The sequence below is a fragment of the Gavia stellata genome, chromosome 3, assembly GCF_030936135.1.
Source record: "Gavia stellata isolate bGavSte3 chromosome 3, bGavSte3.hap2, whole genome shotgun sequence".
Classification (NCBI taxonomy): Eukaryota; Metazoa; Chordata; class Aves; order Gaviiformes; family Gaviidae; genus Gavia; species Gavia stellata.
The window spans coordinates 104,081,720-104,109,384 of NC_082596.1; the positions used below are offsets into that span (position 1 = coordinate 104,081,720).

A 27,665-nucleotide genomic window follows, 5' to 3' on the forward strand; every position below is an offset into this window, starting at 1 on the left:
CCAGATTTTCGTGAAGGACCAGTTCCAGTTCATGTCAGAACACCTTGGTGTGCCAGCACAGGAATACCTTACCTGGATCAGAAGCCAGTCACTGAACCAAGGCACAACCAAGGTACCTACGCAAGGCACAACCAAGGTGGAGGACAAGGATTTTAGCGTAGAGAAGGAAAGAGTTTATCTTCGAAATTTTTCTTCTTTTACAAACATAGTATCTTTGATAATACTCCTGTAATGCTGAAGTCATTAACACCTGCTCCAGTTGGCAGTTCCTGTGGACAATTACAAAGTTATACGACAACGTCTGGAATGCCCTGTCTACCTTTTGATCTATGATTGAGATGGCATATAGACAAATAAAACGTAGAGAGCACACCAAGCAATTTAAAAAAAGAACCTGAAAGCTATGTTAAAGGCCACTTAGGATCTGGCTTAATTTCAGTAAGGGAGCTTTCTGTTGGTGTAGCACAGATCTTGCCCACATTTACAGAACAGCTTTCCACTAAGGTAGTCAGTTGGTTTTGGCGTGATGCCTGCTTATACACCAAATGAAAATAACCTTCAAACCATCTTGTGCAGCCAGCTCAGCATGAACATGTCCTTTACTCCGGTGGAAGGCTGATAAATGGGACAAATCTTCCAAATTGCTTGTCATCTCTGCCAGATGTAATGAGCAAAACCAAGATTCAGCCTCAACCTTCCTCCCCTCCCTTTTTAAATATATATAAACCGAAGATATTATTCCAGAGTTTTTTGCTCTTAGTTTCTTTCCTTTTTTTTTTATTTTGGAAGCCAATCTTGTGGAAGCCTCTGTTGTATGGGGAGCCTGACAGCAGCAAAGAATTCACATTTGAGGAGTGATTTCCACCTGCTCCATCCCCCTGGGAAGTAATCCTAACTCTCAACTCAAGCAGCCATCTAGCTGCCTCCGTTCACGGAAGAGAGGAATACCTATGTTACGGATTGTCAAACATGAATACAAAACAAAGACCCACCTACATTTGTCTTTAGTCTAAGTTATCTAAAAGTCTGACCAAAAACCCCATAGGAATCCTAGAAATTAGATACATGTACACAATTAGCATCAAGTCATTATATCAGATTATATGAAGATATCATTGTAGCTAAAAAACAATGTATCTGACAAAGTCAAAAAAAGACATCGAATAAAATTTCAGTTTTATCAACATAGGCTTGATTCCCTGAAATTCAGCTTCTGCTATGTAGAGTTAAAAAAGTATCTTGAAAAACTCCACACTCCTAAAAGCACATTTGGGGGGTGGGTGGGAAGGGGAGGAAAACAAGCACATGCCACTGTCTCATTTCTTCCATGGTACCACATGAAAAGAAGCCAGAGTAGTTTTAGGCTGAACTTTGTAAACTACCCATTTATAACTCAAACTGTTGCTTTTTTAAATGAAGATCCAGGATATTGCGGTGCTGCAGACTACATGAATATGTAGTGTAAATATTGAAGTTGGAAAATAGTGGTTTGCCCCAAAAGAAGCTTACGGGATTTTAAGATTAGTTCAAACTCTTTGCTTTACTCTTTATAGATTTATAGTAACAAGTTATAGTTAAACTGTTTTATTGCACAGAAGATAAAATAAAATTACATATAGAAGATAAAACCATGCAAAAACTGATGTGTTTTACGAAGTACTTAAAGCGTCAACTATAAATTAAACCATAAATCAGTCAAAATTGCAACATCCAGGAAGAAACAATTACAGATGTAAGTGTTCACTCTTTAGTCAAAAAACAATTACTGCCATATGCTTGAAGTTCAGGGAATTCTTTTTTGTGTGTGTTTTGTTTGTTTGTTTGTTTTTAAGGAAGTGCAACACCAATATAAGTAGTTAACCTGTTGCATGCTTATAGAAAGGGCATTTTCCATGTTAAAAATCCTATCCCACGTGTGGCGTAAGTATATATAAAATAATTTATATCAGAATTCTGGGAAGATTGCACTCAATTTGCTCTTTACTCACTTTACATTAGGATGAACGTTTACAGAGTAGGTACACAACTCTTTCAAAGTGCTCATGAGCATTTTTTTGATATCAATTATGGAAGTTTATTGTTACAACATGATAAACTTAAATAGCTTTATTTTCTAGATAGCAAATTAATGGAGCTTCTTACAGGAAAATTTTAATTATGACATTCTAAGAAAGCTGAGTGAAGTACAATTCAACAGTGAACACTGAAGTACTTTATGAATTTTACTTTCAGAAATGTTCTTCTTCACACATCTCTGACAGAGGGATTCACCCTGGTCTCCTCCCATCTATATCTTGACCAAGAGATAGTTAACTTACATTAACTGTGGTCCTTCACGATTCACTGTTCATATATATTCCAATCAAGACACAGAGGTACCCTGTGCAGATGCGTTTTTGGCCTGTATTGTTCATTGACAACCATACCTGTGCCCCATCCTTCACCTAGTAGTACTGCAGGGAAGGGAGACTACGCGGCGCCTTACAGCCTCACAAACAGAATCCAGGAATTTAAGAATTAACACGGAGGAAAACATACTATAGTGCAGATCTGCAGAGTCCATAATTTAAGAACTTGTTTTGGTGCAAGCTAGGCGACTGTCTCATCTTGTTCTTGTTCATTTATTTCAGCAGTGACAATGCATCTGATGTAAACCGCTGCAAGGATCCTAATTACGACAGTAAGCTAGCTCTCACCAGACAAACAGTTCTTGATGCTCCTACAACAGCAAACGCTGCACAGTGTTACATACGGAGTTCCCTACGCATTTCTACTGTGTGCACACCACTTACAGAAATTGCAACTGATACGTACCACTGCAGGAGTGGATGATGATTGCTTCCAAATGCCTAGATACGCCCAATGACACATAGCTAGTAAAGGCTAGCAAAATTTTGCATCAACACACATTGACCTTCTACCACTTACACGTCACATGCAAGTGGCCTAAAGTAATTCTTCCACAGGCACAGAAGTCCTCCTATCCTTCTACTTTTCTAGGAGCTGTGATTTCAGCTGAAAGTTTTTTGGGTCAGTAGGAAAAGATGACATGGCGAGTAGCCCAAGAAGAAATATTATCAATCCTTTTATAATCATGCTGGATCCAAGAGATTTGAGTTGTCAGAAGCATTATGCATTTTAATAAAATGTGGTGCTGTGGGAGGGAATAAAAAGAAAAGCCCGTTTATCCTGAACCAGAGGGTGGTTAACCAAGAGGGAGATCATATACAATCAGAAAACTCTGCCAGTCCAGACCAGTTACAGATGGTCTAGAGCATCTCATCAGCATTTGAAAGTCATTAGCAAGACACAGTAACCATACAGTCATTTCTTCTTCTTTTAGCAAATATATAGCTCTAGTAGTGTTCTGTAGGCTATCAGAAGTATTTTTCTCTTCTCTTGTAAATGATCTCTGCAAATTTAGCCTTTTATGTGAAATATATGATAGAATACTGGTGCCACAGTGAAATATCAAGTGCCACTAATAGAGGGTTTACCAATATCACAGCTATTAGCTTTGTGAAATGTAGTGCTGTCCGACAAGTATCAGACAGTTCTTCAGGATCTGAAGGGAAATGGTAATATAAAGGAGGGAAACTCACTTGAGGTATATGGGGGGCATCCAATAATAATTTCTAAACTTTAATCAAAACAGCTATAATTTATCGGGTTCCTATAAAAGAGATACTTGTTTCTCAAAGACTAAGAGTACTCCCCTACCAACATGTGAAGAGAAATAGAGCTAACGAGAAGTACTTTTCTTTCTCTCACTCGAGAAAACTGATAGGTTTTTTTTTTGACTGACCAAAAAGGCAGTATTATTTCTAAGTAAAAAAAAAAAAAAATCAGTTATTTCAGGTTTTTTAGATCATTGTAATAGATTATTTAAAAAATATTTAATCACATATTAGTAGGTTCAGATTTCAGTTCTTTTCAATTTAATAACTGAAATACAGTCAGATGGCATTTAAATGTGTGTTGCAAGATAATAATTAGTCATAAATAATTTAAAATACTGTCAAGTCATATTAAACAAGTACAGTCTTTTAAATATAGTCTTAATGTTTGCTTTACCTAAACATTTTGTTACAACAATTCATAAAAATCATCTGTTTAGAGGAACATGTCTACAAAGGTCTTGCGTTCACGGCAAGATTTCTCCTGTTTTAAAGTCCAAGCATACTGTATTTCTCACGTAGGGACCCTCTCCCACTAATCTGATGAAGGTAGATCTCCTACCATCAATCTATTTGACCACTTCAAATTGGCCACAATGCACAATCTAAAATTTTACTGCAACCACAAACTTGCCACATAACCAATCTGAATTATCAAAACGTACCAGTTTTTTCCGATGTTCTGAGAAACACCATGTCAGATGGGATTCGTTGATTCTGAGGAGAGAGGGAAAAAAAGGTATATTTTTTGTAAGTAGGAAAAAAGTGAATTCCAATCAAATGTCCAGTAAGATCTATCACCGAAAGGTCACACTTGGATTGAAACTCAATTAAAATAGGATTTCTCACAGTACTTTATATTCAGCGTTTGCAATTCAGAAATCAATATTTTCGAAAAATTATACAATAAGCAAACAACAGTTAATCCTTTCAGATGCTCTTTAAAAGTGAATCATAAATACCTGAAGAACTACAACAGATTTACATTTTCTTGACTGAGACCAGTAGTTTGAGAATATAAATATCTAATTGAAATATTACAAAAAAATGTTTTCACTGAGCAAAACTCTGACACTCAGTTAGCATATATAATAGAAAAAACAGTGAAATTTAAAACATCTTTCTTGGCACTTAAGTTGCAAACGTTATATATACCGAGTATTCTCCTCCCTCCCAACACACACACACGCACGCAGAGGAAACACCAAGTCAGGGAACAGCATCTTCCTATTTCACATATTTATAAACCTCTCCTTTAAAGACAAAAATGAAGAGAAGGTCTTCCTAAATGAAGAGAAATTCTTCCTTGGTATCTAAGGCATAGAGCCACGCACACAGTGAGGTGCATCTGCACACCTGCCCTGCCATCTCCCTTTCAAGCACAGAACTATCTGTATCAAATCACGTTTTCAATTTTTTGTTGACCGCCGAAAGGCCAATCTACGCTTTCGCAGATTAAACAAAATGAACACCGCCGCCCTCCCACCCACATGCTATCTGCTGCGCGACTACCCAAACCCTTAGCTCTCCCACCGCTTGTTCACAAGGCACCTACCAGCACCAGTTACGCATTGCCAACGTAGGGTTTAAGAGTGAAAAAACAGGGGAAGTAATATGTCAAAACCCGAAAGAGATACTGGACTGGAAAGGAAAAAAAAGTGACAGACTAAGCTGAACCAGGGCCAGAGTGAACAGGGGACAGAGCCGTGAGAAAAGACACCGTACTGAACTGCAGTTTCTTCCATCACAACTTATGTCCAGTGTGCCACATGCGGTACTGTTTGATACTAAAGCTGAACACAAAGATTCATTTGCATTTCACTTGCAGAATACCTTTAACCAATTAAGAAATCTCAGTAGATTATTAGCAATGGCTTTACTAGTTTCATCCTAAAAAATATTTCTTAATATTCATTTGACTTGCTGGAGTGTGTCCAGAGAAGGGCGACGAAGCTGGTGAGGGGTCTGGAGCACAAGTCTTGTGAGGAGCGGCTGAGGGAGCTGGGGTTGTTCAGTCTGGAGAAGAGGAGGCTGAGGGGAGACCTCATCGCTCTCTACAACTGCCTGAAAGGGGGTTGCCGAGAGGGGGGTGTTGGTCTCTTCTCCCAAGTGACAAGCGACAGGACAAGAAGAAATGGCCTCAAGTTGCCCCAGGGGAGGTTCAGTCTGGATATTAGGAAAAATTTCTTTGCTGAGAGAGTGGTGAAGCATTGGAAGAGGCTGCCCAGGGAGGTGGTGGAGTCACCATCCCTGGAGGGGTTCAAGGAACGTGTGGACATGGCACTGCGGGACATGGTTTAGTGGGCATGGTGGGGTTGGGTTGATGGTTGGACTTGATGCTCTTACAGGTCTTTTCCAACCTTCATGATTCTGTGATTTCAGATTACTTGTTAAGAGGATAAAACACACAAATATTTTTCACATATAAAGTACGTCCATTTGAGAATAAATTTCAGCTTTTCCTGTTACACTTTGTTGATATTGCCTTGAAAGCCACTGCATACCTAAGGCTCATCTTTTATTTTTTAAGAGCTCAAGTGTCCGAGTGGAAAAGAGAATAAACGTATCTGACAAAGCCCACAACATGGCATACGCTAACCTCATAGATCTCAGCCTTAAAAACCTGCCTGAATCTATTCAACATAAAAAGTTAAGAAGCATGTTCAATATATGAGCATTTCAACACTACATAGTTATTCCCTATTTCACACTTCAATTATAATCAAACTGCAAAATTAATACAGCAATAATAATTCAATCGTTGCTCTGTTTTGCACATAAACTACCAGCTACAGAAAACTGGTTAGTTATTTTATACAGAAGCAGCAGCAATGAAGATGGGGTCAAGCTAACCTGAAAGCTTCAATTCAAGACGTTAAGCAATGGAACATCTCACGTACTGAACGCAGCATACAGAATCCCAACTGCAAATTTTATAAGGGTAATCCTATTCACAATACTTAGAATTCATATCTTCCACTTTGACACAGTGGTTATGACAAAGATGTAACTATCAAAGAAAAACATAATGAGTTCAAAATTATCTTTACGTGAAACTCAAGCGCATTCAGCATGTAGCAGCTCTGAATGTACTTATCCCAACAGGAATCTAGGCAATAGCCCAGACCACAGCATCAGCAAACACATTCAAAAACCTCCTACAAGAATCAACACAAACACAGAGGGGTATTTTTGTTCGAGGCAAGCCAGTCCTCCATCTCAACATTTAAGGACACAACACTGCTGTGAACAGAAGGAAACCCAGCATTCTCAAACTGGTTTGATTTCAAACCAGACACATAGTTTCTCATTTTTAACCCTCCACCTTTCACTTTTTTGAAGGCAGCACTTCTCCTTCACCACTGCATGTCAAAAGAAAAATCTTAGAAGTAGGTACACTCATAGCCCCCTCCAACAAAACAGCTCAGAAGACCTCCCTCAAGATAATTAAACATTGCTTTGTATGACGCTTAGTGTGTGGGACCTTCAAAATACTATACCTGACTATACATAAAAATCAGTTCAGAGTGAAAAAAATCACATTGTCTCATTCATAATGGAGAAGAGATGTGTATTTAACACCAGACAAGACCACTGAAGAAGCTGATGCTTTTTCCCCATATATAATGCTGTACTCTAACATTTGCCTTAGTTCTTGAGAAGCCACACTCATGTAGCGGTATTATTTCTGACCACAAAACATCCTGGATACTGTAGGCAAAGCTTTCCATTACGCCAAAGAAACCTTCCCGAGATCAGCACGCAGCCACAACAGCCACTCCCTGTAACGTACTCTCAAGGACCCCCATTCAGAAGCGGGACTAGAAGCAACTGCAACTATATTCTCTCTTGGTGGGAAGTTCAGTATGGAGCGGCCATGAAGGGCTGCAGAGATGGTACTATCTCAAGCAAACAAGATGCTTGGAAAACAAGTTTGGAAATACTAGAAAACAGATGCATGTTCTGATTTACCTAAAAATCCTATGTGGTTAGCAAAAACCCCTCCTCGTACCTTAAAACTATGCATTTTCATGCATGGATACTTCCTGATTTCCAGTAATTCCCTTTTATTTGTAAAAGCACAAAAATTCATGTGCTTGTCTGTATGTCAACAGTATTCACCTTGAAGAGACTGCTCACCTGCAGCTAGGACAGCATTTTTTAGAATCTTGCCTTACAACAGACAATAATTAAACACGTAGTGAAATTTATTATCCATCATGAGCCCAAATTCAACCAGGAATATCTCATATTCAGATTTGGAAAAAATTGCACTAAAACCCTTAACCTTTATATATATTATTATGCACCTATTAGAAGAAAGAAAAAAGGGAAAAGGGAAAATGCAATTTCAAAATTAAATAAATCTTTCCTTAAATGACAATAACAATTAAACAGATATCCAGTCTTCCTATAGATTAGCTATACATTTTTGCAGCTTCCCTGCCAGTTCTGACATAAATCCATTACACCAGTTTCAAGTTACTGGCTTCATGCCTACAAACTTCCAGTTACTTGTAAACAAGCTAAAACACTTGACCAACACCCCAAAATTTTGCAGAAATAATAGTCAAATGATCTAATACTGAATTAAATAAAACTACTAATAATCCAAATGAGGTATCAAGATTTTACCAATCATTACCAACTTCCAGGGAGAACGTATGTTTCACATTCAGTAAATGAAACAGTCACCTGGTACTTATTATCCAAGATTCATGTCTTTATGCCTGACAAAATTGGACAGAATCATAGAATATCTCAAGTTGGAAGGGACCCATAAGGATCAGCGAGTCCAACTCCCTGCTCCTCACAGGACTACGTAAAACTAAACCGTTTGACTACGAGCATCATCCAGACATTCCTTGAACTCTGACAGGCTTGGTGCCGTGACCGCTTCCCTGGGGAGCCTGTTCCAGTGAGCGACCCCCCTCTCAGTGAGGAACCTCCTCCTGATGTCCAACCTGAACCTCCCTAACGCAGCTTCTTTCCATTCCCTCGTGTCCTGTCGCTGGTCACCAGAGAGAGGAGATCAGCACCTCTCCCCCGGAGGAAGTTGTAGACTGCGCTCAAATGAGTCGTGTGATCATTTTCACATTTTAATAAAAATGCATCTTGATTTTATGTCTTTTTAATGTGTTCTCTCTGCTCACTTTTTCTTTCCTGTAAAATAATGTAAGCTTTTCTGCATTAACATATCTGAATGTATCCTTCCATGTAGGGAAGGCTAGACGCTGTCTTGTCTTTAACTTTCTCCCTCAGGGAAAAAAAAACACCACAAACCCAAAACCACAACAGTATTTAAGATTGACATCTCATTTTTCATCAGGTTTTCCATATTGTGGAGGTGGGCGGAAAGGTACTGCAGTAGTACTAGATACCAAACCCCACTGTCACTATTACTGCTGACACTGGAGAGCAAAGATCCCCCTGCAAAGACGTACCTAGTCACTATAAGAGAGTGACTACACAGAAACAGATGGCAAGTATGCTACAAAAATCTTTAACACCTCATTATGGAGAAAATTAAGTTCTGTTGTACATTGTCACAGACAAACAGCAGCAATATGTCAATCATGTTAGCCCTTTCATGTCATATTTATCAAAGCGGAACAAGTTAAAACGACAACACATACAAATTCAGGCATTCAGAAACCCATGAAGAAACTATGTAATCTCAATTACCGTGGAGATGAAGCTAGAAATGTTTATTGATATATACTGAAATTTGAATATATGTCACGAATATGACTCGAATACATTGTTTTGCTCAAGTCTGGGCAGAATTAGAGCTCCAGGAAAGGAGAGCTTCCATTTCTCTCAGTGTTTTTCTACGCTGCAGACTTACAGATTCATTGCCAGAGATCTAACTACGGCAAGACAACGGGCAACACAAGGTAAGTACTTCCCCAGCTTCTGGGTTCCCATAGCTAACTCCATGCCATCCAGGAATACTAGCCAGATCGGAAAACAAGAAAACCCACAAATACACCTGTACTTCTCTGCAACACAGGCTACAATATTCACTTGAAAAATACCATTTCTAATGGCTTTCAAATTTATTTTTCTCATGTTATTATAATGCAATTGTTATTTACATAAGCTTCTCCAGCTCCCTAGTCAGTCTTCCAGTTCCCCCAGAGCTGCCCATAGCTACAGACCCTCAGAATTTTGCATTTGCTGTCCTATCTTCTCCATGCACGTAACGAACCACGTGCTTTTCGCACTGACTAAAATATTCCTGCCTGCTTCTGAGTTATAAACAGAAGAGGCACTTCCCAGTTGTCGTCTCGCATCTGCGTGCTGTGCAATACTGCATGCTAGCATTAACGACAATCCTTACAAATATTGGATTAATTTCACTTTACAACTGAGAGTAAGAAAGAACAATTGCGTTCCTTTACTGCTCCAAGAAAAGCTCTCAGTGTTTTAAGCTAAAGCATTACTGTTGCATGTTTTAAAACACTATTACGTGTTGTTATTATTAAATGTTATTAAATGTGTTATTATTAATTATTAACTAAATGCGTTATTACGTTTTATGCCCTCTTCACATCTCCAAAATGCATTCCAAACTGTCTATAAGCTACAGTGTCTAAATAACGATATCTGAACTCACCAACTCATCCCTTCAATTGTCTTCTTTAGGGACACTATGCAGACCTGTGCTCCCATTGGAAACTAAAAAGGTATCTTAACACAAGCCAAGGAGAACATCTAGGACATAGCATGTCTGTGCAAGGCAGGGGACCATTTTTCAGCTAACATATACAAATGTCTTTTCACTTTTAAAAACAGGCAATATTTTCTTCTATTCAGGCCTCTTCCTGCCCTAGTATTAGCGCATTACTAAATTTTCAGCTGAAACAATAGAAATATTACTTGGAACTGAACTGTTTTAAGCACATTGCAGTCACTTAGAACTGCTTTGAAATTAATCAGGCCTATTTAAAAAAAGACGACAATAATCAGAGGATATTCAAGTTTTAAATACGGAAAAGCCTTTCACTTAAGTTGTTAGTATTTGTGATGCAGTCACTAGTTAACATATGGATCTTCAGCTCAAATGAATCATTAATTTCGCTACAGAAATGCTGTTGATGCATCTTCCAGTCAAATACAATGTTAACTTGTTCCTTTGCCATTAGAGTGAGCAATTGAACATTTCACTCCCGACTGGTTCTTTGGCTTAAGAGTCATACTCTGAAATTGAAAACTGCTTGCTCCAACAAAATACACTTCTCAACAGAACCAGAAAACATTGAATTTCATTAGTCTGAAGGCACCCCCACCTAGGCCAAAAGGAAAAAAAACTCCGCTGGGGTAGGAGGGAGCTTGAAGCTGAAATACAGCATTCAAACAGTTCTTTACTGTTCCTTACAGCATCTTACCGAGATACCCGAGTAAAATCTTCATCAAAAAGAACTCTACTCATTTCCCCAAATGCTTAAACATTACTTTTTTTTTTATTGTAAGCTTCAGATACTCACAACATATGATCCATAAGCTGCTGCAAATAATGCTGAAATAGATGCTAATGACCTCATACAAGACAGGCTGATCCCCAAAATAATTCCAGTTTTCCAAATTCTAACATAATTCAACAGACTGATGGATCTCAGTAAATTTCAGGGAAGGCAGATTACCTATGTAGCCACTGGAGTCTTCCCTACGCTCTGTAATAATTAATTCCAGGTTTAGAGATTAAGAAGGCTCTAAAAAGTTTCCTAACAAAAATTAAAGCAAATATCTCATTCTCAGTCTCCTAGAAGATCTGGAATAGGCACAAAGGAGCAGCTGCAAGCTGACTGCACCTGCACTCTAAGATAGCAAGGTGTAAGGCAAAGCAGATGTAAAGTCAGACATATCAGTGCTAATCTTGTCTACGCTGGTACATGTTGCAGAGGCAGGCCCAAAAAGATAGCAGGTACAGACAGCAGACAAAAGAAAGAAAAAAAAAAAGAATGAAGTAGTACAAATGACATGAAAATAGATATACTTTAAGCTGAGAGCAGCAAACCAAATGAGACTTGGGTGTATTGTTCTTTCTTTGGACTACAGAAGAAACTGAAAGGAAGGCAACAGAAGTTTTCCAAAACAAACGGAAGAGGGGGTTCTTACATATGGCTGAAAAAAGAAAATAATCTCTGTCCACTAACAATCTGAGCTCTCCAAATTCTCCAAGTAAAAGGAGAGGTGTTAACAAATAAGAAAGCACTAAATGTATCAGGAGGGCGTATTTGCTGAAAGATTTTCTTCTAATCAGAAGTAATTTACTCCACTAAACAGGAGTAAAACCACCAAGAATTTTAGAAAAGCCTAGTCACTGACTAGGTTCCACTGATTATTCTGCCAAGCTGCAACTTGCCGTACAACACTTCAAAGCAAGCTGTAGATAGAAGCTTCAACTTGAGGCGCCTCCTTCCAGCATCTCCGTGGATTAGCTCTCTAATACAAAGCGCGATGGGAGTCACTCGCTGGCACCCAGAAAGCGAGTCACCTTTCCAGAATTATCTTAAGTAAAAATAGTTTCTTCTGACAAGAAAATTAAGTTGACTTTCAAGGTCACAATAATTTCTTAGCACCCCGGAAAGCCAACTGAAATAAGCAACACTGTCTTTGTTATAATACTAACATAGAGGGGGAAAAAACTTCACATCTCTCACTCACCATTTGCTATCAAACTGCAAAGCTTTTTCTCCTTTTTAAAAATATATAAACTTCTCTATTATTTAATTCTATATTATATACATATTATAGTTATATAGTATAAATATATTTTTTTATATGTCAATAAAACTTATCCTTGAAGGCTTCAGACATAGAAAAACACTGATGTGAGCGTCAGAAGGATGTATCAGTCAGACAGCTTAGAACATTCACCACAGCACAAGCCAGAGAATTTAATTCAGTAATTGTATTCCCTCCACTAGATAAATTTAAGCATATACCAGTTCATAAAATATAAATGCTTACATTCAACGAAGCTTATAATTAATCCAAAACCAGACTTCCTTGAAGATTCTCAAGTAAGACTTGAACTAAAATACTAGCTAGTTAGTACTTCACAGATAAGTACCTGGACATACTTTTCTTCAGAAGATAATTAACATGTTAATAATCTTTAGTCTCTAAAATATATTTAAAAAGTATCAACCTTTTCCACTATGATGAGGTCTCCAACTTGTATGTCTGAACTCTTAACTTGCACTTTACCTTAAAAAAAAGAAGAAATGTAATCAACTTAGGCAGACATTCAGAAAGAGTCACAAGAATATAAATCCCAGAATGCAAGTTATACTTAAAGACATTATTGTTTGGTGAAAACGTTACAATTTATACAAAACGGATCTCTGATGAACGCATTAACAAATAGATTGCAGCTGTTTGAATAAATAATTCACTGGTTAAAAAAGTCTAGTTTTGTAACCAGTTAGCTATTGTAGAAGTATTAGAGGAAAAAAACTATGTATGGAAGATGCTCAAGTCTGTATCAACAACAGAGCTCTAAAATTGGAAAAAGGAGTCTTTCACATCTCCTACTAGAGAGCAGTTTTATTTCTGACAAGTCATGAGTTGTTTGGCTTACAGTCATGGAGCATTCTCACACACACGAGTCGTTAGTCACAGCCCAGTTACCAACAGGTAGCTTTGCTTGGCCACTAAAGCTACTGATGTAAGCGGCACTCTCTGACGCTTGCCGGCAATTACACCGGAAAAGAGGTAAGTCTCGCTGAAGTCAGAAGAAATGCCTGAAGATTTCATTTTAGAAAAGTAAAATATCAAAAGCGGAAATAGAGGTTTTTCATTCCCTAGAGCTGCCCATTCAGTAACCCCTGTGAACAGCTCATTCAAAAATATACACAGCACACGTACCAATTTAATTTCTGTATGTTCTGTAGGGTATTAGTATTTGTAGGACTGTTAAGTTTTAACATTCTTATTTGAAAGACTGAGAAACTGAGACAGAGAGGTTAAGCTACTGCCCAAAGTAAGTTATTGTTCATCTCATTAGAATTCAGGAGTTCTAGTCCCAGGTCCTTGCTACAATTCCAGAAAAAGTTGCTACCCTGAGTTAAAAACAACCAGGAAAAAAACCCAACAAACTTGTAGACAAGCAAGTCATGACATACAGATATCCTCTTCCAAGATGCAACAGGTGACAAATTCAGAACCCATTTACTCAGGATATAAACACGTACGTATTCACACAGCCTGACATGCTGAAACACACACCCATACGCAGTATTTTTTCCCCTCAGAAAGTCTTATCATGATGCCAAGCGGCAAGTACCTGATCAGCAGGTATCAGATGACAAGTATGTCAAAACATGGAAAGGTGCTGGGGTTCTACACAAAAATCAGGCTGAACGAATTAGAACAGAAGACCCACAAAAGCACAGGATGAGCAGCAATCAGTTTGGCGTTTAATCGAAAGTATTACGAATAGTAGATTTGTCAATGTGCATTCTATCATCTCTCAAAGTTATACCAAGTATAAACCAAAAACTAAGCATAAACCAAAAACTAAGCTAGGTTCCAAATCCATGAGACCTCCTCATTGTAACTCTCAATGAAGAGAGATCAGGTAATTAACCTCAAAAATTCCTTATACTTACATGGGCATTTAGTCAAAGGTAGTAAGATTCATGTTATGATTAATTATTTTCAATATTTGCTCTTTAAAATTGCATTTAATGCAAAAGTAACAGTTGGTTTATGTTTAAGTCAGTCAATAATAAATGTATTCCTACAGCTAATTTTTAAGACGTTTTCCATGACATTAGCACTTCTAAAATGTGCACCGTCAAAGGAAAATCAGAACTTTTGTTTGGCCTGTCTGCAAAGTTATTTCTGAAAGCCAGCCTTTGTTACTGAGAATGATCTTTTACACCAGTTCCGTTTTTCAGTTGCCAAGAACACCTTCCCCCCCACCCCCAAATATAAAACAAATTATATCTTCAATCTGACTCCTAACTCTGCCGTAAGACATTTGTGAGGGTGAAGGGAGTAGCAGAAGACCAAGGTATAAAAAGCTATAGCAAGAAACATCAGCAGTCCTCAACAGGAGTTTCAAGATACCCATGGAAATTAAGTTAGTGTCAACCTCTCAACCTTTTTATTTTTAATCTAAAGTAATCAATACTAAAGCTCAACCACTAAAAGAACAGTCTGATACCAAATCAACATATTTAGTTTGCTTAACTGCACGAACCTGCGACTTCTCTTTAGAAATTCTCAAGTTTTGACTAGAAGTGAATAGTATATACCGAAAAAACATCGTAAAGTTTACTTTGCTTTCTAAGTCTGTTAGCTTTACCAAAAGGATAGCATTTGCTATTTTGCTTTCAATTCTTCCGCTAACAATTTTCATCAGTTTATCAGTGTGATAACCAAGTCAATCAACGGATTATAGTAATAACAGCCACAAAAATCCTAGTACCGGCTGCGTTAAGTCTCAGATCTATGCCACCTACGCAGCCGCGTATGACCAAAACCATTCAGAGATACTAATCAAATGTAACTACTAGCAATTTTATCAACAATTGAATTTTCCACAATCACGTTCTAACAGATCTACAGTAAAGATCAAAAGACCCTAAGCCTCAGAGGACAAGAGAAGGCAGAACGTTCATTCGCAACATGATGCGGGGCAGACAAAAAGCAAAGGCTCCTGGTGCCAAGTACACCAACAGGAACCCACATTGCACCTCTGCTTGTACTCAGCCTAGCAATCCCGGGAAATTCACATTATGAATTGAAAAGTTTCCTTATCAACCTGTTTTCTAGCTGGCTCAGTATAACACTACAGAATACTCTCTTTATTACACACTAACATGTCTTGTTAGAGCACCCTGTATATCCCCACCTGTAAGGAAGTGGCCTGTGACATACAAGACAAATTAATTCTACAATCAATCTGAGCGGCAGGACATATTCCATTAAAAACTGCATGGTAAAACATGGCAGTAATTCAAAAAGCGGCTTAAAATTTTGAAAAGTCAACAAACAACGCTTTCCTTTAGACTAGCAAAACCGAGAATCATTAAATACCACTTCAGAAAACATTAAAATAATGCAATACTACATCTTAGTGAAGATGCATTTAGAGGAAAAAAGACACTGAGTATTATTCACTGCATGAATTATTTTTGCAAACTGTTTTTTCTCCAAAAACATCTCCGTAGCAAAACACTCTTCACCATCTGTGTAATTACCAATAAAAAGTCCAAAGCTGTCAGAAGTGGCTGCGCATCCAGACTTTATAGTCCACCAAGGCGCAAGGCTTTCGCCTAAAGCAACATACAGAATTATGCAGTACTGGAACACGGAGAAGTGTCTGTAGTAATTCATTATACTCCCAAGATAAAGCCTTTTGAAATGAATTGCAATGATTTGAAAAACTAATAAATATCTCGTATGTGCTAACAAGTATTCCACATAAAAATTTACGCAATGAAGTAAACAAAAAGTGGGTATATACTGTATCAGAAACAACTTTGTTTCTTTTTATTAATAACCGTCTCTACTACCTGAGTGAAAGCCACTCCTGAAAGAAGAGTAACTTCGAGAGCAGCATTTTCAAATTCTTTTTAAGTTGCTATTACATCTTACCCATGGTACCTTGAGTACTGTCTGAAGTACTGCTTCTGGAGTTGGTAACAGCGCTTCTCTCTAACCCATAAGCACAAAACTCTGGAATGAAAGGAGTCAAGTATAGACCATATGGAAGTTTTACCTGGCATCTGTTGGCCTGAGTTGTCAGCATAATTAGAGTATACGTAATATAATGGGTAGCTGTGGGGGGCACGGGGGGAAAGCTTAAAGCTACGGGGAGCCCAAGGTGAGGATGCTGATCTTTCAGTGCCCGCGCTGTCCTCAGGTCCTTCTTTCAAACTCCATCTTACATGCTGAACTGAGGTTAGTCTTTAATCACCAATATGAAACTCTTGAGAGAAGCTTCCTAGCTCCTCTCCTCTGCATACCATCTCCTCTTGGGTGAGATGGAAAGCCTTCATTCTTTCTTATCCAATCTCCTGGATGCTGCAAAAATGTGGAAGAAAACAGTCCCCTTGACATTCCTCTCTTCTGGCCTCTTTTTGAAATTCTTCCTTACATTAGAATTTCAAGTTCTGTTTCTGCTGTTGCTTACTGCTTCCCTAATCAACTAGATTAAATTAATACAATTCTTTAAAAACTTCTCTGTTCCAAATGGTCTAAATACCAGGAATGAAGTCATCAGTAGGTTTGAAATATTGTAAGCAATAAAGACCTAACGTCGTACCTCTAGATTCAGAAATAATGTTGTTGGTTTTTTTAACAAAGTGGCTTTTTAAAAGGCAGAAGGACAACCTGTTCTTGAAGAGCTGCAATTCTAACATTATAAGAGGTTTCAATACAGGTTTCAAATAACTGCAAAATAATATTACAGTAATCAAGACATTCTGACAAACACCTTCTTTTACAGTTGCAGATAACGTAGGTATAAATCATTGAAAACTGTCTGCTTCTTGACAGAGACCATTTTGCAAAAAGGTCAGTTGAGATATAAACTCAGTAAGGTGGCATTTTAGGAACAGGGCAGCTCCCACAGCATAAACAGAAGTCCAAAAGTAAAAAAAAAATAAAATATTCAAATCACAGTAGCTCTCTAAAACAGACTTCTCAATTCTCTTAATTTCAAAGGAAACATACTAGCTTTCATGCTTTGTTCTCTTCTTATGTATAGCAGTTATTTATATTTTCTCCATTTCACACAGTTTTGGCACATATTTTCAACTTCACTACATTCTTAAACACCTTTAAGGTTATCCGTCCTTTAAGGATACAGCAAAGACACAAGTCTTTCACATTTGAAGCCTGGATGAAATTATTTCATTAATCTCACTGCTCCTGACATTCATTTTTTCTTTTGCTTTGCAGGTTGCAAAATGAGAAAGAGTTCTGCAACACCTTGGAAAATCATGTTAAACATCCTGAGGTGAAGTGACAGATGCACGCCTCTTCTGCAACTCACAGTTGTGACTATAATAGTTATTTTCTTCTCGATCTTTTTTTTTCTTCAACACTTCAGTAACACTGCATGGGCAAACCTAACTAGGAAAGGTTCAGGGCAGGACTGCCAACTTCAAGAATGGGAAGGGAAAAAGAGTTAAAATTGCTTTACAATTTTATTATCCAATTGGCTTTTGGCAGCGTAATGAAAGAGATAATAGCCTGTTTATGAACTTGAGGTGGTTCTTCTGCAGAATAGCAGCGTTTTTTCATAGGCACTTCACTGGTCATATCTAAGTGCACGAGACAAGAAGCTGTGCCAAAAGTATAAGGGTAACTTAGGAAGGAAAACCAGAAGTCCTCCCAAATTTGCATGCACAAGTCTAAATTTTTTTCCATTGCAGTTTCTGCTCTACAAAAGGATAGCCAGGTGAGCTGCTCTGAAGCAGAAAAAGGCAATGAAGTTGACAGGATCTTCAATAGCAAGATAATTTCAATTCTCCAGGCAGATACTCCTCCTCCCTCCAACTTTAACTTGCATACTGACTGAAAACCCTCTATTAAGGATTTGCAGACTTTGATATGCAAAAAAGGAAAGTAGATTTTGCAACAAACATCTCAATAACAAGATTAAGACTGCAGAATACATCATACACTGAACAACTGAAGAGATTCAATACCATAATCTAGGAAAGTATACAAGGGAAGAGAGTCACGTGAAAGACATGGAGACGGGTACACTTAATTGACTTGCTCACAAAAAAATTCAATACACTTACTGATTTGCATGTTTCATCACTTGCCACAAAGGGCTGAAAAAGTAGAAACCATTCAAACTTCACATGTAGCAGGTTCACCTTCTTGACAAGTGCAAATTCACCAAGGGATGACTGAAGACTGAGCTTGGCCATGTTACATGACAAACAGAAAACTGCATAACGCTGGTTATCTCATGGATCAGAATTAGTCTATGGACATGAAGCTGGCCATTGCTGCCTAAGTACAATTAAGTAACACTTAAAACAGATGTCCCGTTCTCCCTTGATTTCCTGCTTGGAACAGCTCATTATAAAAAAAGCTAAGACTTACTAATTAGAACAAATACGTATTCGAGGTCTTGAAATACTAAAAAGAAATTCTACGTCGTCAAGAGCCACTAATGTGAACCCACCATCTTCAAAAAGCTGGTCCTTCTTCCACTAGCAACATGCAGGTCGTAAGACAACATTCACATGTTTCACCTTTTTAGGGGTTCCTGAGGCTAAGAATGACTCCACAGAAAGTCAACACTGCTAGGTAGTCAAAGACTTCCCGATTTTATTCTATTGCAACGCCATATAAAAAAATTTTAACTTACAAATCAGCCTACCCACACTGTCTTTATACAAGTAATTAATCACAATTCAAATCCCAGTAGCTTCCCTTGCTACAAATACGTTTGTTTCCCTATAGTAAACAAACACTTCTGCAAAACAACTAAAAGTGATGAAACCCTCATTTTTAGCTTCCACAGATGGTATAATTAAGCCAAGGGTAACACTGAACCTTAAAAACTTGCAGTTTTCCTACTGTCCAATTTGAGCAAAGGCAACCTGCTTAACCTCTCTATGTCAGTTTCTCCATCTTTGAGATGGAAAAAATACCTATTTCAAAGAAAAGACTGTAAAACCTACACAAGTCATAAAATCACTAGGAAAAAAAATAAATGCTAGAGCAGTATAAAGTGCAGTTCCACTCTGAAAAGTGACTCTTAAGAGTGGCATCGATTTCCAGGCTTTTAATTAAATCAGTATCAAGTTTGTTCATTCACAAGTAACAAAGCCTTCTTTCTCCAAACCATTAGCCTGTAGGTTAGCATTATAAGCCTAACTGAATTTTTCCACTTGAAGAGTACTGCCAATATTAAAAATTAGGTAGATTATATTGAAAGTTTTTTAAAAAATAGTCTGCAGAAGTGTAGTACTTGACTGTATTAATTTGCACAGATAAATATCTAAATCCTTCTCAAAACCTGTAAAATCTTGGTCTAATTTTATCATAGCAGGAAGACCCATTTTTTGCCTCAAATGATACCTTTCAGTTTCAGAATGCCTTATTATTAAAGAACCCTATATTATGAAAAAGGTGCAATTGATCACCTATTCATTATTTTATATATGTGTTTGCGGCAATTTTTAGTACAGCTTAATTTTGAGTGGGGACTGCAATAATGTTTTCATTCTTAAAACTGGCCACAGTTCAAAACATTGTTAGCTCATCGATCACACCAATGTCAACACGGGATTCAGAGTTCATTGTAAGCAGAGATCTTGAATCTTTACTTCTGTAGAATATCATGGTCTTCAAAAAACCACAAAAGAGAACAAAAACCAAGTATGAATTCGTGATGGCACTGGCACCAAAACCTGAGACTCGAAATAGACGTACATGTTTGTGGGTAAAAGCTGATAACCTTTTTTTTAAAAAGGGCATTTTTAAAACTTCTTTTGAACAAGTCACTGCTCTCTATGTGTCAGTTCCTGATATAACTGCTGGGCTTTACCTATACACTATTGTATACTATTTTTAAATGTCTATTCGGTATCTAGCAAACAGCTGTGTCAAGGTGACCAAATCCCATTTTGACAGATTCTTTATTTCTAGGAGAAGTTACAAAATGAGAAGTTTCTCAATACACATAACCTCACAAAATATTTCATGAGCTGGAAAAGAGGAAATCAGAATTCCAAATTTCTACTTAAAACACCTAGCAATTTACCAGAAACTCCAATATTAACTCTAAACAAGTGAAAAAAGAAGCACAAAAGGCACCAAACTTAGCCCTTAAAACAGCAAATATCAGTCTTGACATTTACGTCATACTGGTAACTATAAAGTATGCACGTGCTTCCAGAACTAAGAATTTCAGATTACTAACACCATTGCTGAATAGGGTAGGACTGAACTATCTGTTGCAAAACATGAGCGTTCAGTGGCCTACCATAACAGATCTGAAAAATGAATAAAGCCAACTAGCAGGTTAAATTACAACTTTGAAAGAAAAGCCGTTACAAGTCCATTTCTTTACAGATTGTATTAAAGACTGTAAAGATCTGGAGGCCAGCAATGCAACCATTCATGTTAAACAAACCATAGCTATCCCATTTGCAGATTTCCACAGTGGTATGTCGAAACGTTGATAAAGCTATTTCAGGCTGACAAGGAAGGGAAGAACGATAGGCAAATATTCCCTACAGTTGCTCCCTTCCGTATGCAAACTCCAGAAAACCATGCAAGTCTCCATACCACAAGGAAGCAGTGTAAATTCCTTTCAGCTGCTAGGTTTTGTCGTCACTAATGAAACTGCTGCCTGTTTACTTACCTTCCAATGACTTTAAAAAATGGGCTAAGATTTCAGGCAGAACACGGTTGTGTTACATTACAAGCTTTTCATCCGTTTTTTTCTGGAGACAATATTATCCAGAGCTACTCCAAAAGTTTTGTTTCTAATTAAGACTCCCAGATCTGGTGAGGTTACTCTTCCCACTGACTCTCAGAAGATATTCACCAAGATATACTAAAAAGTGCAGTGAAACATAGGTTGGGAATTAGTGAACAGAATTCACACTTGGCACAATGTATGCTATATACTCTATCGGCTTGAGGCACAACCCCCCATTCCTTAACAACTTCCCACTTTCTAGAACTTTTATGCCAAGGAAAATCCTTAACAGAGACTTCCCAGGATATTGTAGCAAAATAACTTGAGGGTAATAGCAAGGTCATGTTGTTTTGTAAGGTTATTCATTACAGTTCGACTCGATAATAGGTTATTCATTATTTTTTGGCACCTTTCTATGTGGCACTCTGTTCCGAACCTAAACAGGAAAATGTGCTAAGCAACATAAACGTGGAGAGGAGTGCATGGTTTTTTCTCTCATGCCCATGTTTAAAATTTACAATATCCTACCAAATTTGTCACTTCACAGCTGAAGTGCTTCATTTCCTTAAAAGTCTTCCTGAAAAACTGTCAAAGGTTTTGAGTCCAAAAAAAGGCATAACTGTGATTTCTCCTTTTATTAATTTCTGGAAAGAAAATTGGCCGTTCCTACTGCATGATCATATAGATTTCAAATTATATGCAAAAAATTAAAATCAGTATTTTTGACACTGAAGCTGACTCACCATACATCTTCCTTATCTTAAGCACAAATATATCCACCAAGTTTGAAAGGCTCTAGTGAGTTTTAATTAGATCGTCTTTCTTAGTTACTGATCCCTTATTTCCTATATACACTTGATACATAGCTGACAGCGTGGCTGAGTTACTGTTCGCTATCAATTTCAGAGGAGAACTGCACTTTGAAGTAATAGTACTGAACAGCAGAATGCTTCAAAAATATATACAATTATATACATACACCTTTCCTTTACAAGCAACAGAAGATTTACAACACTTCTTAAACAGATCAAGTTTAACAGTCGTATTTATCTAAGGGAAATCAGTATAGTTTTATTTAGTTCAGTATCAGTTTCATTCTGAATAGTGCAGCTTGAGACTATTAGTTATTTCTTCGAACAGAAAGTCTGCAAATGTATATATAAGAAAAAGATGAAATATTTTAAGGATTTATACAAATGGTTTTGCTAACCTCGTACTGTCAGCTTGCTATATAACTGTGAGTTCATTTCCTTGTCTCTCTTGTAACGTCGAAATTCATCAACAGCTTCCCGTACCACTGTGACCGTCAAAACAAATCCCTGTTAAAAATATAATTATGCAATTCAGAATTCTCAAAGTGCTGGAATAAAAATACACAAGTAGAAACACTATACAGAGTAAGAACATGTGCTCAGAATATTTACTTTTTTCCTCTTTGGATTTTAGTGTTTTCCTCAATCTGTTAACATATCATCTTGGTTTAGCCCGAAAAAAAAGAAAAAAGGAAAATCATACTTGTCCGTTGTACAAATATAATTAGAATAACTACATCTCCAAACACAGGTAACTTAGATATAATTTGAAATTTAAAAAATTAAAATGCTTTGGATGAGCTCAAGACAGCCTTTATAGTTCAACAAGCGTATTTCCCCATCTTCCACAAGTTTTAGGGTTTTACCAAAAACATTTCAGAAGTCTCCAATTCTAATTTTGAGTTCACTGCCTTTTTCCTAACAGTTGGAAACGCAAAGGTAAACGGATGGCTAGTTTAATTAATTTTGCCATTTTAAATGTAGTTATTTACCAATACGTCACAAATACTGGCAAAGAAAAAGGGGGTTTGCTCTAAAAAGCTAAGTATCTAAGTGCTTTGGCTGCTACTTTCACAGGATAGCGCCGCTGTAGCTTCTGCTGGAAGCGCAGAGCGCGCTACACACGCGACCAAGACAGTCTCCGGCCACAAAAAGATGGTAAGCTAAAAAGAGCAGAGAACAGTTCAGGGATGAGCACGTAAGAATTTCCTCTCTCCCTTTCTAAACCTCCTCAGATATGGTCGTCTGGCTTCTTAAACTCAAGTGCTCAGTCTTTCTCCATCAGTGAAAGGGAAATAAAATGTTCAACAGTAAAGGGATCTTAGAACTACTGTAAGTAACATGGCTAAAAAAATTCAAATATTCACAAATCCTCCAAGAGATAAGGTTCTAGATTATCTATTTAGCTTCAGACACCCACCAATACTTTCCTTCTATAGAAGAAAATTTATACCATTAGACTTCTTTTCTTGCAGAAGTCCAACAGTTTGCCAACCTTGCCCTAACCTCCCAGCAATAAGAAAGGAATGAAGGTGTAGAGTCTTCCTGAAGGAGTCTTGACTAAAATTCTCCTTTTCGATACCAAGGGCTGTTTTGCAGTTCCAGCCCAAAATTCCAAGGCTTACTCTGTTGCGACCTCATACTTAAACACTTCTTGTTTGTTCAGGTTTGCATTAGCTACAACAGTTATATTAGAACTATGTAGAACAAAAAAGTGGCTTTGCAAACACATTCCTTTTCACTCCTAAGGCATAACTGGATGAGCAGCAGGGTCTTCCCCTTTCATGGCAGCATCATTTTCACGAGCTTTGGCAGTATAGATATTTTAGCAGCATAAAAAAGGCACTCCTGAAGCACCTTCAAATATATTTGCTATTTGCACATATCTCATTAACTAGACAGTAATCAAAGCACAGAATGCAAGGTGTTAATTGCAAGAATTTCCCTTACTGGTCACCGTACCTTGCCGGGCAGCTCAGTACAGCTGACCGTGACTATGAGGAACAATTTAAGATGTTTCCCTTTTTCCTCATTTGCTCAAAGGAACTTGATACTCTTCCAAAGGGGAGCTGAAACTGTGAAGCGAATCTTACAAAAAACCCTGTCATCTTTCTTTAACTGTAAGCAGTTAAATATCTTTAGCATACTGCTTACAATCAAACCTGTATGCTTTGCATCCTTCCTATGTCAGACTCCAAATGAGAAGTCCATTCCCTGCCCTGCGAATGACAAACCAGTGAAATACTGTCTTGTTTGAAGAACTCCAGTGCTTGATCTAAGTGTATTATGTCTGGTTGTTGTAAAAACTCTTGAAAACGAAAAAAAAACATCAAACCAAAAAACACACACACCACCAAAAAACCCAAAAACCTTTTAGCACATAGTCAACTTCTATTCAGTTGGTTTTAAGTATCAGGCCAAACTTTTTTTCTTTTTCTTTAAAAATCTGGAGAGAAAATACAAGCCAAGTCATAGTTACTGCTCTGATTATTACTGAAAACTTATCAGCAGTTATATGCTCTTCAAAAAGAAAACCAAACTTATCTGTTAAGCAACAAAAACAGCCCAATGGGTCTGACTTAAATGTTTTATATTTTCATCATACATACTGAGCCTTACTCAACATCCAATTAATCTCTTTTACCTGGAGGTTAACCATTAGTAGAAAAGCTATTCAAATAGAAACAACTGAATTTAGCAAAAAAAGGGCACCACTAGCACTAACTGACATATTGTTCTATACACAGCTGTATGTGAAAACTGGGAAACGTCATTCAAAATACCCTTGAATAAGACAAACACATCCATACAGAACAGATTACTGGTGTTTGCGAAGTACAGTATTTTCTCCCTTCTTTGGGCAGGGATGAGATGGGCTGAGATGCTAAGTGATTTTTTTTTTCCTTACTGCCCCACTAACGTATAGAGCTGTACACAGCACGTCACTGTGAAGAGCCCAACTTCCAGACAAGGCTGACTTCTGTCTTTTCTTACTGGCTCAGTGACAAAGACCTTTACAAATATCCATTTCAAATCCTACTGTTCAACAAGCCTTCCGTCTTTGAAGTGGGTTTTGTTGCAGCAGAAGCCAAAAGTTGTCTGGAAACAGAGGTGTGAAGAACCTCCAGGACAGCCTCTCCATTTATCAATAGTTAAAAAAGGACACACGTTGCAACAATTAAAACAATGAAATCAATCCAGAATATTTACTCTGTTGACTTGTTAAGAACGACCTTTACACAAGCAGTCAGCATGTCACTGTTTCTCTTGAATACCACTGAGAATAAATGCTACTGAAAAGTATCATTTTTAAAAATAAATTTAGAAAATAAAGCATTTGTTCTTCCCGCCTTGCTTTTAAACCTGGGGTGTAGGGTCCAGGAGAGAGATGAAAGAGAAGGTAACGATCTGGTTACAAACAAGAAAAGAATTCCAAGTCATGGGAATGTAGCTGGCAGACTACCAAAAGGGCCTCCTCTGAAGAGGATATAATTTTCAAACCTTAGGAAACGTGAGTCAGAAGCAACTGGTTTGAACAGTTTCCCAAGAAAATACTGCAGAGGGCTCAATAATAAAAAGACATATTGAAAGGAAGCCAGTGCAACAGGCAGGGGAATCAATTAGGAAAAGCGTGCTTAATGACTAACTTATTTTCAAGATGCATTTTCCTCCTGCTTTATCCATGGCTTAAAATATTTTATCTCAATTTTTGTGGAAAAAGGACATGATCAAAACCGATACAGAAGGAATGCAAAAAAATCGATGCTTTCAATTCTGCCCTAGCCTGAAAACATAAAATAGTGAGCAAGTAACAATAAACTGAAAGAAATTGAACACACAAATTACCTATGTTACCAAATAAGGTTCTCTACTAGCTGGAGGTTTTTTGGATTTGGTTTTTTTTAACCTCTCAAGCGACCAGTGGCCAGCAAGGAGTACCACTCACTCAGACTAGCCGGTTACCAACAACGCCCTCCGGGCTGTGTGGTAGGCAGGTGGACGGGAGGGCTATTGAACCACAGCTTCTGGAGTACCTGCTGTAAAATGCTGTAATTCCAAATAACCACTTGAATTCTGCTACTTACTTTCATCGCCGTAGTTTACAGATACAAGTTTATGAAATGTAGGTATAATACATTATATATTACATATATAATATATATATTATATAATAATATATATTACATATATAATATAGATATTCAACTTTTCATCTGAAGTTAAAACCCCAAAACTTCTAGTTAATAGCATTTTTCTGTTTACCAGAGGAGCCCAGTACGTGTACAGGTAGCCTATTTTCAATGCTGGTACAAACTGTGAGCAGGACACGACGAGAAAATAGAGATTCAAGAAAAACTTGAACTGTTCATATAAAACCTAAAATGAAAAACACAAAATAGATAAATGCCTTAAAATTTGTACCCACAATTCACTTTTTCATTATAGTAGATATAAAACCATTATATGGCATACTATTATATATGGTACTATTATAGTACTATATAGCACAATATGCTATATATCATCACAAACTACTACATGCACTGTAAGTTATTTTAATATTATACTGCTATTTTTGTTGAGAAAAATCCTTTGATATTAACGCCTCATTTCATGCTGAAAAAGCAAGCTGCTAAATTTTTGATATTTTGAAAAGCGGATGATGTGAACTCATCAATCTTTACAAATATTAAATATATATCAAGATCACTGTGCAAAGATTTACTCTGAAATTTTAACGGTAAAAGGAACTCAGATGTTTGTAGAAGCATCTTGCAATTTTATATCCACAATAATTACCTTTATGTTTATGAGTTAAGACAGTTTTTGAAGAAAAATTTTACAGCATCAATAAAAAAAGCAAAATAAGTTTGTGAGTATCTGAACTTTCATTGCTTACATTAAGTTTTCGTTTTTAACTGCTAAAACTTTTCTTCCTAAACATACAGCATTAAAAGTAAATCTTCATTCTTCCTTAGGTACCAATACTTAAATTCTGGTTTATCTGTCTTTTTGTCTTAAAAATTTTCATATTCTGGCCTTAAATAATAATATAAAAAAAAACATTGGCATCAACCGAACAGAAACCATCTACAAAAATATTAACCCAGTCTTTGTCATTTGAGCTTCTGCAGAGTAACAAAACCGAGTAGGCTACACCATGCTGCTCTGCATCGCTGCGAGAACTTCCTAAACCTTCAGCCCTGGCTGCAGCACGTACAGTATACGTGAACTCCTCGTTACTTCTGTTCGCCGCAATCCCTCAGCACCCTCTTCCCACCACACAGCCACTGAAGTTTCTCTTCTCATAGGGGCGGAAGCTCTACAACTCATCTGCCTTCTTTCTGAAGTCCTTTGGTTCTCCAAGGGACAAAGGCTACCACCAAGTCGGATGCACTCCTCCAAAACTACCATTTCCCACTCTTCTTAAAAACAGGGAAACTACTCAACGTTCAAGAATAAAGGTTGTTTAGGAAAGTAAAATGAACGCTACAGAAAAGATCCAGTGCGTAAGGGTAAGCGACACCGCTCTCTTCCCAAATGGCTATCGTGCGGAAATCTCCGGATAAGGCAGTATTCTTCAGGTTCCATAGCAAGACAAGCTTTTTACAAAAGCGGCCACAGTTTAAGTTTTCAGAAGGTTTAAACTACAAAAAATTTGTAACCGAATACTATGGGCTTTTTAGATAATTTAGAAGAAATGCTCAGTATTAAATTTCTCAAAAAGATTATTTTGCAATAGATATTGGTACATGAGAT

General features: G+C 37.4%; 1 protein-coding gene across 1 annotated transcript in view; it reads right to left on the reverse strand.

The window, feature by feature from the left end:
- ATP9B (ATPase phospholipid transporting 9B (putative)) overlaps positions 1-27,665 on the reverse strand; it is a 174,262-nt gene that overhangs the window by 116,207 nt on the left and 30,390 nt on the right. Inside the window, exons 4-7 of the mRNA XM_059815461.1 lie at positions 26,169-26,282; positions 22,304-22,412; positions 12,835-12,893; positions 4,343-4,394 (exon numbers count right to left, since the gene is read on the reverse strand). Of these exons, the coding sequence (XP_059671444.1) occupies positions 4,343-4,394; positions 12,835-12,893; positions 22,304-22,412; positions 26,169-26,282 (334 nt within the window). The remainder of the gene's footprint in view (positions 1-4,342; positions 4,395-12,834; positions 12,894-22,303; positions 22,413-26,168; positions 26,283-27,665) is intronic.